The following is a 15,144-nucleotide window of genomic DNA, read 5'->3' on the forward strand; positions in this document are numbered from 1 at the left end:
GGAGGGGTCAGATTCCATCCTCAACACAGTGGGGAAGCCCTTGGAGACTTGTAAGCAAGGCAGTGACACGAGCTGACTGATATTTTAAGAGATCACTCCACTTGACCTGTGGTCGTGGACAGTGGGGTGGCAAGAGCAGAAATGGAAAGGCCCAGTAAGAGGCCACTGTAGCCACACAGGCAAGAAACGACAGCAGCCCGGACTTAGGAGGGAACAGCAGAAATAGCAAGGAGTGGTCACAAGCCTGACGGACTCTGAAGATAAAACTAACAGAACTAGAAACCAGACTTAAAGGAAAGAGAAGAATCAAGGATGACTCCACGGGTCTCGGGTGAGTACAAGAGGTGACACCAGTACAGAAATGGGAGAGACTGGGATAAAGCAGGTTTAAGGAGAAACTGAAGAGTTTCACTTCAGACGAAATGAAAGACCATTAGCTATCCAGGCAAAAGCATAAACTATGCAGTTTTTATATAATTCTAGAGCTCAGAGAAGCCTGGGCTCGATATATAAATCCAAGAGCCATCATCTCACAGATCACAGGACACAAAAATAAACTAAGTAATCTTTGGTGGCATTACACCACTTCACGTACTTCGAATTTTTGGATCTAGCCGATCCAGAGTGAGCTATTATTTGTGTTTGCAAACGTGAGAGGATGAACACACGTGCACACAAGAAGAGAAAATACCTTCCCCAAGCTGACTAGACTGAACACTTTAATGGTTACTTAAAATGTGTCAATTTGGCTTATTTATAATGACTCTTCAATTTATGAGTTCAAAAGACATTGTCAATAAGTACTCTTTAGAAATATTTAAACTTTATAACTTTTATGACAAATAAGTTACAGTAATACAATAGTTACCTTCAACTTAATGTTAGATAAACCTTCTTTCGCTATAATACTTCCAGAAAGCTGTATTGCAGAAGGAGAGTAATCAATTCCAGTAATATTAGAAAATCCAAATTTTGCCTAGAGACAGAGAAACAATTTTATACTTTAGTTTAAAGTAAAGGCTTAACATACTGCTCTGCTTATGAATTATAATATTCCTGTAGGGCTGGGTCTGGTTTATTTCACAGAGCCAGTGACATACACTGTCCAATAATGCACACTGTTTACATTTTATTGTAGATCTGAACAGCAACTAAGAGTTTAAATTTATATCAAATGACCATTCATTTGTTTTTATAGTATTTGATTTCTATTTCAAAAGAAAATTCATTCTCTCAAAGATCATGAGAACGCACATTTAATACTTTTACCCTCAAGCAGAAAAATGTAATATTAACTTCTGGTGTTGATATGCTCTGATTCACACATAAATCTGTCATAAATTTTACTTAACACAATTAAGTTATACGAATAAATAAAATGCATACATAGCAAGTTCTTGAAAAATTTTCCTTCAGTGTGATTATAAATTATGCAATTCTACATCCAGCCATGTGACTGTTCACCACCTTACACTTGTAAAGTACTTTTTTGGTTTTGAAATGTTTACAAAACACATGTGAGAGCAGGTATTAACATCCCCCAAAGAATTCAGACTCACTGGGCCTGAGAGTTTTGGGCCTAACGCTACAGTCCCCACTGCCTACTAGCCATATGAACCCACCGGGGGGTGTGCCTGTGGGAGAAGTATGATGGTGTCTGGTACTCAGCCCCCCCGCCCCCAACACTATACTGAACTTTTTTAGAACAATCAGACTACAGGTTATTTCAAAGGAAATTTGAAGAAAAGCAGCTGGAAAGTACTGTGTAGTCTAAAATTCTCTTCCTGCTCTTCAATATTTACACAATTTCTTTCCTTCAAAACTTAACATATGCCAACACCATCCATTAAGACTCCCTCAACTTTTCAACGCAAGGTGACTGATTCCTAATCTAAACTCTAGTAACATGTTGACTGTTTTCCACAGGATTCTGCTACCTTTGACTATTCTTCTTTTCAACCTAAAAATCTAATATCCACTCTTTGATGCCAACCTCCTACTCTTAAAGTTGTCTCACTCCATACTTTTCGTGATCTTCATTTTCTCCCAGTTTCCCTCAATTCCTTCTCCATCAGGAATCCAGGATATTCTATTTACTCTTACCAGTTCCCTCTTCTCCCATGCCTGTCTGTTCTTACAGCAGAACTTATAAAACTATCATATATAGATGTTTTAGGTTTCTAGAACAATCATCCAAAACCTCAAACTATCTCCCAACATTTTTTCACATTTGGGTTCTGGCACTGAGGAGAAAACAAGCAGACATTCAAGGAAACAACTAATGACCAGAAACCATTCTTACAAGCATGACGATAACAATTGCAACAACCAACATCTAGGGATCAATCCAAGAAAAGACACGGACGATCTCTACAGAGACAACTACAAAATATTAGTGGCAAAATAAAAAGAGCTAAATAAATGGAGGAACCTATCGTGTTTGTGGATTCAGAGACTCAGTACTGTTAAGATCTAAACCCTCCCCAAATTCGATGCATCCTAATCAAAATCCTAGGATTTTTTTTTCCTGAAAAGCAATGAGTTTAAAATTTAAATAAATATGCATCCTCCCTGAATTAGTCTGTAAAGTCAGTGCAATCCTAATCAAAATGCCAGGTGTTCTTTTTTTTCCTGAAAAATGGTAAGATTATTCTAAGATTTAAATAAATATGGGAAAAGTTAATTAACAGCGGCCAAGACAACGATGGAGAAGAGATCAGTACTGGAGAATTTACATCAACCAAACATGAAGACATTAGGCTGCAGAAACCAGGACAGCAAGGCACTGGCATAAGGATAAGCAAACAGCCCCAGAGGAACAGAACAGAGGAGGGGCACCCAAGGGGCTCAGTCGGTTAAGCATCCAACTTCGGCTCAGGCCATGATCTCACAGTCAGTGAGTTCGAGCCCTGCATCGAGCTCTGCGCTGGCAGCTCAGAGCCTAAAACCTGCTTCGGATTCTGTATCTCCCTCTCTCTCTGACCCTCCCCTGCTCATCACACTGCCTCTCTCTCTCAGAAATAAATAAAACAATAAAACATTTAAAAAATTAAAAAAAAAAAAAAGAAAAAGAACAGAGGATCCAGAAACAGATCCAAGCACACACCACTATATGGCTTATAACGGAAGTGCAGGGCGGGGAAGGGATGGGCATTTCAATAAATGGTGCTGGATTACCTGGATAATCATGAGGGAAAAAAAAAAACCTCAAACTTTACTTCCCAACATACACACCAATTATCAGAACCTAAACATGAAGAAAACATTAAAGCTTGTAGAAGAACACACAGGAAAATCTCTTTACAACTTTGGGTAGGCAAGGTTTAATATATAATATTCAAAAGCACTAATAATTTTTTAAGTGATATATTAAACTGATGGAGATATTGGCAATACAAAGGTCACATATTCAAAATATATAAAGAACTCCTACAAATCAATAAGAAAAACACAGGCACCTCAATTTTAACATTAAGCAAAAAAAACTTAAACAGGCATTTCACCAAAAAGAATAGCCAAATAGCCAAAATGTATATGAAAGTATGTTCAACATCTTTAGTCATCAGGAAATAATAATACCATGAGATGCCACTACACAGCCCTGAGAACCACTGAAATTGTATAAACTGACAAGATCAGGGGTTGGCAAGAATGGGCTTCTCATACACTCCAGGAGTGTAGACTAGTACAACCATTTTTGGAAAACTGTTTGGCAGTACTGGTAACAATCCAGTACTAGAAACAGCCTAAATGGGGGCGCCTGGGTGGCTTAGTCAGTTAAGTGTCCGACTTTCGCTTAGGTCATGATCTCGCGGTTCGTGGGTTCGAGCCCCGCGTCGGGCTCTGTGCTGACTGCCAGCTCAGAGCCTGGAGCCTGTTTCAGAGTCTGTCACTCCCTCTCTCTCTGACCCTCCCCTGCTCATTCTGTCTCTCTCTCTCTCCTAGAAATAAATAAAACATTAAAAAAAAAGAAAGAAACAGCCCAAATGTCCATCAACAGGAAAACGAACATATAAATGAATGAATGACTACATAATTAAATTGTGGTATTTTCATATCGTACAATAATAAATTACAATTAAATGAAGCAACCTAGTGCTTCACCTAACAGTGAAATATTGAAAGCCATGTTTGAAAAAAGGAACCTCACAAATCCATGTTTAACAGAAGCATCAAAAAAAAAAAATCAAGTGCATAAGCATATTACCATTTAGATCATGCCCAAAACACATAAAACTCAAAGTAATGAACAAAGGATCATTTTTTCAGAAAATGATGGTTGAAAACAATATTCATACACCAGAAAAAAAGAACCTCAACCAGTCTCTCAAACCTTACAGACAACTTAACTCCAAAAGAACCACAGATATAAATATAAAAGGTAAAACTTTTTAAACTTTCAGAAGACAACATGGGAAACTACCTGTGTGACCTTGGGGTAGGCAAAGAGTTCTTCATTATGACAACAAAAGCAATCCATATGAGAAGAAAGTTAACAAACTTTTTTTTAAGTTTCATCAAAAGCAAGAACTTCTACACTTCAGAAGATACTATTAAGAGAATTTTAAAAAGGGGCACCTGGGTGGCTCAGTCAGTTGAGTGTCCAACTTTGGCTCAGGTCATGATCTCGCATTCATGGGTTCGAGCCCTGTGTTGGGCTCTGTGCGGACAGCTCAGAGCCTGAAGCCTGCTTCAGATTCTGTGTCTCCCTCTCTCTCTCTCTGCCTCTCCCTTACTCGCAATCTGTCTCTCTCTCTCAAAAAAAAAATTTTAAACATTAAAAAAAGAAAGAATAAAAAAAAGAAGCCAGAAAATGGGAGAAAACACTTAGAAATCACATACCTGGCAACGAACTTATATCCAGATTACGTAAAGAATCCTCAAATCTTAACAATAAGTAAACAATCCAATTTAAAAATAGGCAAAAAATGTGGACACCCATTTCACCAAAGATAAGCGAATGGCAACTAAGTACATAAAAAGGTGCTCAATATCCTTAGTTATTAGGGAAATGCTAATTCAAACCACAATGAGAAACCAGTACAGCTAATCTCAAAGGTAGCCTAACATACGATGATAGATATCAAAATAGTGGTTAACTTTAGAAGGGAATGTGGTGGGGGGCACACAAAGGGGCTACTTCTATGGTGCTAACAATGTTTTATTTCTTGATCAGGTTGGCGAGTTACACAAAGTGTTCATCTTATAAAAGCTATATATTTAATGACCATTTTTCTACATAAACACATTTAGTAAGTTGACATTAAAAAAGAAAGTAACTTCTCTTAAAAGACTACGTATCTAGTTGGCTGCACCAGTGAATTCTACCAGGTTTTTTTTATTCTTTTTTTAAAGTTTTAACTTATTTTTTTTAGAGAGAAAGAGAGAAAGCATGAGGCGGAGAGGCACAGAGAGAGAGAAAGCTAGAGAGAGAATCCCAAGCAGGCTTCCACACTGTCATCACAGAGCACGACATAGGGCTCGAACCCATGAACCGTGAGATCATGATCCAATCCAAAGTCAGACACTTAACCAACAGAGCCACCTAGGCACCCCTCTACCAAACATTTAAAGGGAAAAAAAACACTATTCATTAATAAACTCTTTCAATAAATACATTCTTATTTAATGATACTGGTGTAACCTGATACTAAAATTTGACAAGAACACTACAAAAAAGGACAATTACCCCATCTTTCTCATGGACAGAGCTGCAACACTCCTAAACAAAATATTAACAAACTGAATCCAATAATATATATAAGTTGGGTTTCTTCCAGAGATGCACTTAACATTTGAAAATGATCAGTGTAATTCACCAACACGAATAGCCTAAAGAAGAAAATTCATATGATTATCTCACAGAGATAAAGGAAAAACACTTGACAAATAACAAGACTGGTGAGAAACACACACACACACACACACACACACACATACACACACACACACACACACTTTCAGCAAAAGAGGAATAAGAGGAAACTTCTTTAATCTGGTACTAAGTGATCTATAAAACAAACAACAAACTAACAATCTAACATCATACCTAACAGTGAAATATTCAAAGTAATCTCTGAAAGGGTGAGAAAAAGACAAGGATGTCTTCTATTATCACTTCTCAACATTCTATTAGAGGTCAGAGACAGTGTAACAAGGGAAGAAAAGTTATAAAGGATTGGAAAGGAAGAAATAAAACTGCCATTATTCACAGTGTGCGTAATTTATAGTTAATCACTGAACAACATAGGGGTTACGAGTGCAGACACCCCTCACAGTCAAAAATCCGCATTTAACTTTTGACTCCCACAAAACTTTACTAATAGCCTATTGTTGACTGGAAACCTTAAGGATAACATAACAGTCAACACATATTTTGAATACGTATCACACACTGTATTCTTACAATAAAGTAAGCTAAAGAAAAGAAACTGTTATTAAGAAAATCATAAGGAGGAGCATCTGGGTGGCTCAGTCAGTGAAGCATCTGGCCCTTGATTTCAACTCAGGTCATAACCTCACGGTTCCTGAGTTCAAGCCCCTTGTCCTGCTCCGCGATGACAGCACGGAGCCTGCTCTCTCTCCCTTCTCTCTCTGTCCCTTCCATGTTTGCACTTACTGTCTCTAAATAAACAAACTAAAAAAAAGTATAAGGAAAATACATTTACAGTACTGTATATATATATATATATATATTTTTTTTTTTTTTAAACACAAATAAGTGGACCTACACAGTTCAAACCCGGGTTGTTCAAGAGTCAACTGTATATGTAAAAAATCTAAAAGAATCTACTTAACCTACTAGTCTTAAAGGATAAATCATGGGGGGCCTGGGTGGCTCAGTCGGTTAAGCATCCGACTTCAACTCAGGTCATGATCTCACAGTTCATGGGTTCAAGCCCCGCGTTGGGCTCTGTGTTGACAGCTAGCCTGGAGCCTGTTTCAGATTCTGTGTCTCCCTCTCTCTCTGACCCTCCCCTGCTCATGCGGTCTCTCTCTCTCAGAAATAAATAAAACATAAAAAAAAAATTTTTTATTTAAAAAGGATAAATCATTAGCCTTTACAAATAAACTATTAAAATCCAAAAGAATCTACAGGTAAACAAGAGAATGAATAAATAAAACTGCAATACAATTAAATCTTATACAGCCCTTTCTCCTTCTGCCACCTTGAGCCTGTGATGGCAAATATTTCCTTCCAGCCTCCTGGAAGGCTGTGGTCCAAGGCCGTTCTTGCTGGCTATAAGCATGGTGTCCAACACCACAGGGAGAGCACAGCTCTACTTAAAATTGAAGGCGTTTATGTTCAAGATGAAACTGAATGCTATCTAGGCAAGAGATGTGCTTACGTGTACAAAGCCAAGAACAACCCAGTGATTCCTGGTGGCAAATCAAACAAAAGCACAGCAACGTGGGGAAAAGGAACTCGTGCTCATGGAAACAGCGGCATGATTCATGCCAAAGTCCGAAGCAACCTTCCTGCTAAAGCCACTGGCCACAGACTGCGAGCCATGCTGTACCCCTCAAGGATTTAGACTAGCGGAAAAGTAAATAAAGGTGTAGATGTGTAAAATCTTGTAAAAACAAACACACAAAAAACCTTAAACAGCAGTGAAAATGAATGCACTACTCCTACACACAACTTGAGTGAATCTCACAGAATGTGGAGAAGACACTAAAAAGAATATACACTAGATTCTTCCATTTAGACATTCAAAAACAGGCAAATTAATCTGATGTTAAAACTCCTTGTGATTAATGGTTACTTTTAGAGACGAAAGAGGGAGTAACTCAGAAAGGACTGCTGGGGAGTTCAGGGGAGTTTCTAAAGTCTGTAATATGTCTTGACCAGGGTGATAGTTCGTAGGTGATCATAGGTGTGTTCACTTTGTGATAATTCATTGAACCACACACTTTTGATTTGTGCACTTTAACATATACATGCTACACCTTGATGTTTCAAAAACATTTACTATAAATTTTTCTAATCATAGTCCACTGCTTAAGACATTTTAATGGTGGGGGGGGGAACATTTTAATGGCGGGGCACCTGAGTGGCTCAGTAGGTTAAGCGTCCAACTCCTGATTTCAGCTCAGGTCATAATCTCAGGGTTTGTGGGATCGAGGCCCACATCAGACTCTGCGCTGACAGTGTAGAGCCTGCTTGGGACTCACTCTCTCCCTCTCTCTCCACCCCTTCCCCACTAGCGCTCTTTCTCTCAAAGTAAATAAATATTTAGAAATAAAACATTAATGGCTCCCCATAGCCTAAAAGTAAAATCTAACCTGTTAGGCATGACATATTTGGCTCCTATTTTAACTTAATCCTCATCGCCATCCATCTCAAACAAACATTTTCTATTCTAATTTACCAAATTATTTACAGGCTCAGACATGCTATGCTGCTTCAAACCTTTATGTCTTCTTTTTTTGAGATTTTTTAAATTTATTTTTTTATGTTTTACTTATTTCTGAGAGAGAAAGAGACAGCATTAGCAGGAGAGGGTCAGAGAGAGAGGGAGACACAGAATCCAAACCAGGCTCCAGGCTCTGAGCTAGCTGCCAGCACAGAGCCCAACGCAGGGCTCGAACCCACAAACCCTGAGATCATGACCTGAGCTGAAGTCGGATGCTTAACCGACTGAGCCACCCAGGCGCCCCGAGATTTTTTATTTTTTTTAAGCAATCTCCGCACCCAACGTGGGGCTCGAACCCACAATCCCAAGATCAAGAGTTCTCATGCTCCACCAACGGAGCCAGCCAAACACCCTCAAACCTTCATGCCTTTAAACAGTTTCTATTGCTTGAAATTCTCTCCCTCTTTATACCCCACGCACACTCACTACACCCTGCCAGTGCAATTTCCACCCAACTTGGATGTTAGCTCCTCCAAGGCCCTATATTTTCTACATTTTCAGGCTGCCAGTGCAAATACAAGCCTTGGCCCATGGAAGTCATTCAACAGATTTCACCATTGTAGGTGTATCCGTATGAATTAAGACAGTAGAGCCATCTAGGAGGAAGCGTGTTATCATTTCCTCCATAGCACAAGCCCCAGCGATGAGCACACTACAGGCACACTACAACAATGACGGCCTAGTTAGTAGCAGAACCTGTGCCGAAACTCAGTTCCATGGACAGAATACTCTTCAAAACCAAAGATATACTCCCCAAAGATAAGGTATTTCTGTCCCACTAGAAATGTAAAAAGTCTTCTTCTTTTATACACACAGATTTCTAGAGTTTTGAGCTAGAAGAAACCAATTAAGATCACCTAGTCAAAAGTTTTAGGAAAGAACCTACACCCAGAGAAATTAAGCGGCTTGCTCAAGCTCAAGGTTAAGGCCAGAAGGGCCAAGACTAAGACTCGGATGTCCTACTTTCTCACAAGCCACGTAGTCACAAGTACCATGTGACTTCTCAAAGCAGGCGGTACAGCTGCTCTACTACTTTAGATTCACAAGCTTAGAATCCTCATTTGCCAGATTTTTTAAAATTTCACTTTAAAATTTGGCTTTGACACAGGAATACTAAAAGTACCAACAAGTTCAACCAAGAAAACACCATTTCCAGTTCCAATATCAAGCACTGAAGCGTCCAAAGGAATCTCGCGTTTTTGCATCCACCTTATTAGCCGATTCATACTCTCTTCTCCAAACCTATTAGAAACAGAGAATCCGTTACTCAAATACCAGAGGAACACAGAGCAAAGATTACAACTAGATTCCATTTAAGCAGCTTATTCATTACGTTCGAGTCAGTCTTTTTTGAAAGTAAGCAGTAGCATCTGTGACTATTTAAGCCTCACCTCTACTAGTACTTAAGAGAAAACACCCTCAAGAATAGAATAGAAAGAATAGAATAGGGTAAGGTCAATATGCTATTTATTAATGTTTCTCTACATCAGCACTAACACTTGTGTACAGCTCACAATGTTACTGCTTATTGAACAAGGACAATCACAAGATGACAGTAATTTCCTAATACAGGTCTCCCCCCTCTAACCGCAAGTAGAACATTGCAATGAAATCTTTCCTATGGCAAAGTGGCACAGAGCAAAGAAGCAATTACCAGTAATTTATATGGTAAAATTTTATGAGCATTCCCAGACCTCAAAAATAACCTCTCTTAGGCCTAATACCTTAAGACACATCTTGCTAACAGATGTACAAAATAAATCAAGACAAAGCACAGACACTGTTCAAAGCTATGGCAGCTTGATGCTGGGATGCTAAGAGTAGTTCCTGGGAAGGAGCCTGGCAGCACCAGCTTGCTGTTAGGGGTGGGCACTGCCTCTCTAAGGGCTCATGATGCAAAACAAACAGTGAACGCTATTTTTATTCTTCACCGTTTTTTGTAGAAGTAAAAATCTTCGGGCACCTGGGAAGCTCAATCGGTTAAGCGTCCGACTTCGGCTCAAGTCACGATCTCACAGTTTGCGAGTTCAAGCCCCACGTCAGGCTCTGTGCTGACAGCTCAGAACCTGGAGCCTCCTTCGGATTCTGTCTCCCTGGCTCTCTGCCCCTCCCCCACACACACTCTATTTCTCAAAAAGAAACATTAAAAAAAACTTTTTTTTAAAGGTAAAAATCTTTGGATTTCAGTTAGCAAAACAGGTACTAATGTAAGTCTTTCATAAAAACCAACGGGCATAACATAAATTTTCAAAAAGCTGGAGAGGGGCACCTAGGTGGCTGAGTCAGTTAGGCATCCGACTTATGCCCAGGTCATGATCTTGTGGTTCACGAGTTCGAGCCCCGCATCGGGCTCTATGCTGACAGCTCAGCCTGGAGCTGCTTTGGCTTCTGTGTCTCCCTCTCTCTCTGCCCCTCCCCTGCTCATACTCTGTCTCTCTCTCTCAAAAATAAATAAAACATTAAAAAAAATTTTTTTAAGTTGGAGATACCTCCATAGCTATCCAACTTAAGTCTGGACCATTAAAAGTGGGAAAAGAGAGAGATTCTTTAAATCTACCCACTAAAGCCAGAATCAGTCCAAAGTTCCCAAGAATTTTAGGCTTTCTTTAGGATAAACACTTAAAAGACACACACACACACACACACACACTCTCTCTCTCTCTCTTCTGAATCACAATTCCACTATGTTTTCTAACTCACCAGATTTCGCCTGTATCTCCATATTCTTGGAAACTTTGCAGTTCTCTCTCATAGACAGCATTCCAACTATATAATCAAATGCAAAGCAAGATTCTTGAATTAAACTGCATTAAGAATTAAATATGTTTCTAATACATTCGAGGTACTTATGACAGAAGTTTAAAACATTATTGTACCATCAATACACATAGATCCACCCCTTAACATCCCTGTGTTAAAAGTATGAAAGACACCGACAAGCAGTATAAGTTTACACGTGTAGAGTGCTACAATTTCTGACATATTAAAAATACTGTAGGTTTTACCTCAAAAAAAAAAATACAAGCAAATATTTGTTCAAGGATCCCTAAGTCCCAAACACAAGTCCAAAACTTGACTGTAGATGCAAAGTGTCATTACAGCACATTGCAGTCTAAAACATGCAAACACAAAGATTTGCTGTCAATTCCCGGCTTACTCACGAAGGAAATTACCAAACAGTAAGCTCTGCCTAAAAATTAACTCCCAGTTTAAGATAGGCTCCTTTTAAGTAGTCTTCCCATCCTTCTCTTCCGACTTCATCTCTCTAGAATCGCCGCTCCCTCTCACCCCTCCAACTCAGCTCTCATCTTAACCCTCCTCCGTCCTTCGTTCATCCATCTATTCATTCGTTCATAATTACTGAACATCGATTTAAGGTCAGACCACTTTCTTCGAGCCCAAGATGCCCCACTATCGCCTCGCTCCTTCCTCAGGTCACCCTTCACTCCCACCCCTTCCAGCTCCCACATCCCGACCCCATCCCCTAAGCCTTAGCAGTGCCCACCCCCACTACGGCCAGCCCACCTCCTCGCCCTTTCCCCAAGCCTGCCCCTCGGGTTCGAGACCCCTACGAGGCCTCCCCACGCGCTTCGAAGAGCATTCCGCACCCTACGAGCTCTTTACACATCGACCCCCTGGAAAGCTTCTTAACCGCCTACAGGGTGGCCCCTCGGGATTCCGGCCCATCAACCCCGTCTCCACTCCGCCGCCTCACCTTCCACGTGTCACGCCCCCAGGTCCTCCCCATCTTCCGGGGCCCCATACCCCTCCCGGTCCCTTTCCCGGGGCCCAGCCCTGGCGGTGCCGCTCACGCTCCCCCGCGGTACGCCACACTCACTGCTCTCGAGTCCCCAGCGCCGACGGGGCAAAGCCATCCCCTCCGGGACTGCCCCCTCGGGACCGCACCGGGGCCGCAGCGCCGCCGCCGCCGGCGCCGGCGCCAGGGTTCATCCCGCTCCGCGACCCAGAGGGCCGTTGGGGCCGCCATAGAGATGAAGCACGGACAGAGCGGCCTTGTGGACGGCGCCTCTAGGCGGCGGGAGGCCGCCCGCTCTACTGCTCCCGGCCCGGCTTCTTTAGCTCTGCTCTGGTCCTGAGTGCGAGACTGGGCCTCGCCTCCCTCTCTGCCCCCTCCAGCCAAAGTCTGATGCACCCCCTTTCTGAGGTGCCCGCCTAAGCGCCACCGCATTTGGGGACTGCTGTTTCTAAGGGGCTGTGGAAAAGAAACAGATCCAAAATGGAGTCAGTTTTGCTAACGCTCGCTGAGGCTTAATACCCAACTTTGCAGCTTCAGCCTCTCCCTAGAGTTGAATTTTTTTTTTTTTAGATTTTATTTTTAAGTAATCTCTAAACCCAACATTGGGCTCAAACAACCCGGAGATCAAGAGTAGGTGCTCTTCCGGCTGAGCCAGCCAAGCACCCTTCCCAGGAGTGGAATTTTAAATTTTTTTTTTTCATTCATTTCTAGGAGGGAGAGAGAGAGAGACAGCGTGAGCAGGGGAGGGCCAGAGAGAGAGGGAGACACAGACTCCGAAATAGGCTCCAGGCTCTGAGCTGGCAGTCAGCACAGAGCCCGACGCGGGGCTCAAACCCACAAACCGCGAGATCATGACCCAAGCGAAAGTCGGACGCTCAACCGACTAAGCCACCCAGGCGCCCCAGGAGTGGAATTTTAAACCAATCTGGAATTTTTCTGGTGGGCACTAGTGAGGTAATCTGCCTGACAAGACCCCCTGCCTTCCCTTAAGGGAAGGTGACCGTCCCTAACACAATCCACTTATTAAATTATTATTGAAATATAGTTGACAATGTTACATTAGCTTAAGATGTTGAAATAATCCATTTGTAATTTACTAGTCCCACCTTCGGCCTATAAAAACCTTCCATTTTGTACAACTCCTCAGCTCTCCCTTCTTGCTACATGGGATGTTACCTGTTTCATGAATCATTGAATAAAGGCAATTAGATATTTAAAGTTACTCAGCTGTATTTTTTTTAACAGGACTATTCAAGGTATTGCATTTTGGAAAACGGCTGCAGGGGGAAACCCCCACTAAATAGGCGAAGCCAAACTGCTCACTGCAAAAGCACAAATCACCTCATGTATTCATGTCGTGGTCAGATCTGGAAGGTAGATGGGACAGCCCACCACGTTATTTGGCTTCCTGGTCAGAAAGCTAGTTTAGTTTATAGCCGGAATTCTGCCTTAAAAATAGTATTCTACCCTCTTGGGACTTGACATCACTGGTGGACATGGGAATTTATGCCCAGAGAAATAAATGCCTTATGACACCCACCCCCCAGACAGAAATATTCCAAAAATGAGGATCAGAGTGTTATGGAAGAAAGTGCTGGGAGTCAAGATGCCCGGATGCCTGTCTTAGCTGTGCCCCAAGCCAGGCACCTGATCTTGTCAGAGACTCCTAAGCTTTGTGTGTTTCAACTTCCTCACCTGCCCCACTCCCGAAATAGACAGTGACTTCTTATACCAGGTTGCTCCCTACCAATGAACCTGAGATTCATCTGCCTCTTGGTCTGACTACCATTGGGAGTTCTGCAGTATAATATGAGAAATCTCGTAGGCCAAAGGTCTGGGCAGTTTTCCATAGCAGCCATGAACTATCTACAGTCAAATGTCCTAGGCCAGGCTCTTGAAGGCTTCTAATAAGGCTGCCTTCCAACCAAATGGAATGTTTCCTAGGCTACGTTTCTGTTGACTCAGCAGACAGAAGTCCAATAAGTCCCTAGAGGTAAACGGCATCAATAGTTGCCTCTCCAGTTCACAGAAATCCCAATTAGGACCAAATGTGCATCTCCTCCTATAGAAGATGTTCCAAGATCTTCAAGCAACCGCTGGTGATAGACTACAGTAAAAGACAGATGGGGACCCGTGTGTATAGTGATTAAAGAACTCAAGAAAGAACATAAGTAACCTTATTACAGTGTAATAAAACCACCAAATGCTACAGCCATTTAGTGCTGCTCTGGGCAAATGGTTGTTTTGATCTTTTGTAGACTCTAGATGCCAGAGAAAGCAAGCTTGAATATGACCAAGTCTTAAACAGTTTTAGGTTCTAATTAAGAAGTATCCATGAAAGATAAGGCCGTCTTCAATCTGGTGTTTTGCCAACACTTAAGATGTTTTTGCTGTGTGTGATGAATGCTATAAACAGTTGTTGGTATGGAGCCCTGGAAGAACCCTCTGTTTATACAGAGTTCCTTCTGTGGCTCCAGGACTTTTCTGGCTGTTTAGTCCCGACAGCTGTGTGGGGCACCACCTCTGATCACCCGGGGCAACGGGATTCTTATTGGAGGGTAGAGAAGCCCAATCCGCATGGAGCTGCCCATCGCCAGGGAGAAGGTGGAATGTGCCAAGGAAAACAGTCTCTCTCACCAGGTGCCCGTTACCTTGGCAGGGGAGGCTCCTTGAGTACTCTGGGCGGCCTCGTCTCCCTGTAATGTCACCGATCACTGCAGCCTGGAACGCTGCTTACCTCCAACTTCTCTGAAACTGTGCTTTTAAGAGTTCTCAAACCCTTCGCAACTGGCAAACCTAGGGTTAAGTTGCAGGCTTCACCTTCCTTGATCCTCTGTAGTGGTCAACACTGTTAGGACCCTTCTTCTTCTTTTTTTTTTTTTTAATTTTTTAAAATGTTTTATTTATTTCTTTTTTGTTTTGTTTATTTCTGAGAGAGAGAGAGAGAGAGAGAGAGAGAGAGAGAGAGAG

At 41.7% G+C, this 15,144-nt stretch overlaps 1 protein-coding gene across 1 annotated transcript in view; it reads right to left on the reverse strand.

Annotated features, from left to right (window-relative positions):
- Positions 1–12,386, reverse strand: part of EEF1AKMT2 (EEF1A lysine methyltransferase 2) — a 19,397-nt gene extending 7,011 nt beyond the window's left edge. Inside the window, exons 1-4 of the mRNA XM_077762948.1 lie at positions 12,256–12,386; positions 11,118–11,183; positions 9,545–9,659; positions 869–976 (exon numbers count right to left, since the gene is read on the reverse strand). Of these exons, the coding sequence (XP_077619074.1) occupies positions 869–976; positions 9,545–9,659; positions 11,118–11,183; positions 12,256–12,368 (402 nt within the window). The 5' untranslated portion in view covers positions 12,369–12,386. The remainder of the gene's footprint in view (positions 1–868; positions 977–9,544; positions 9,660–11,117; positions 11,184–12,255) is intronic.
- Between the last annotated feature and the right edge of the window lie 2,758 nt (positions 12,387–15,144).

This window comes from Crocuta crocuta, unplaced genomic scaffold (assembly GCF_008692635.1).
Source record: "Crocuta crocuta isolate KB4526 unplaced genomic scaffold, BGI_CrCroc_1.0 scaffold466, whole genome shotgun sequence".
NCBI lineage: Eukaryota > Metazoa > Chordata > Mammalia > Carnivora > Hyaenidae > Crocuta > Crocuta crocuta.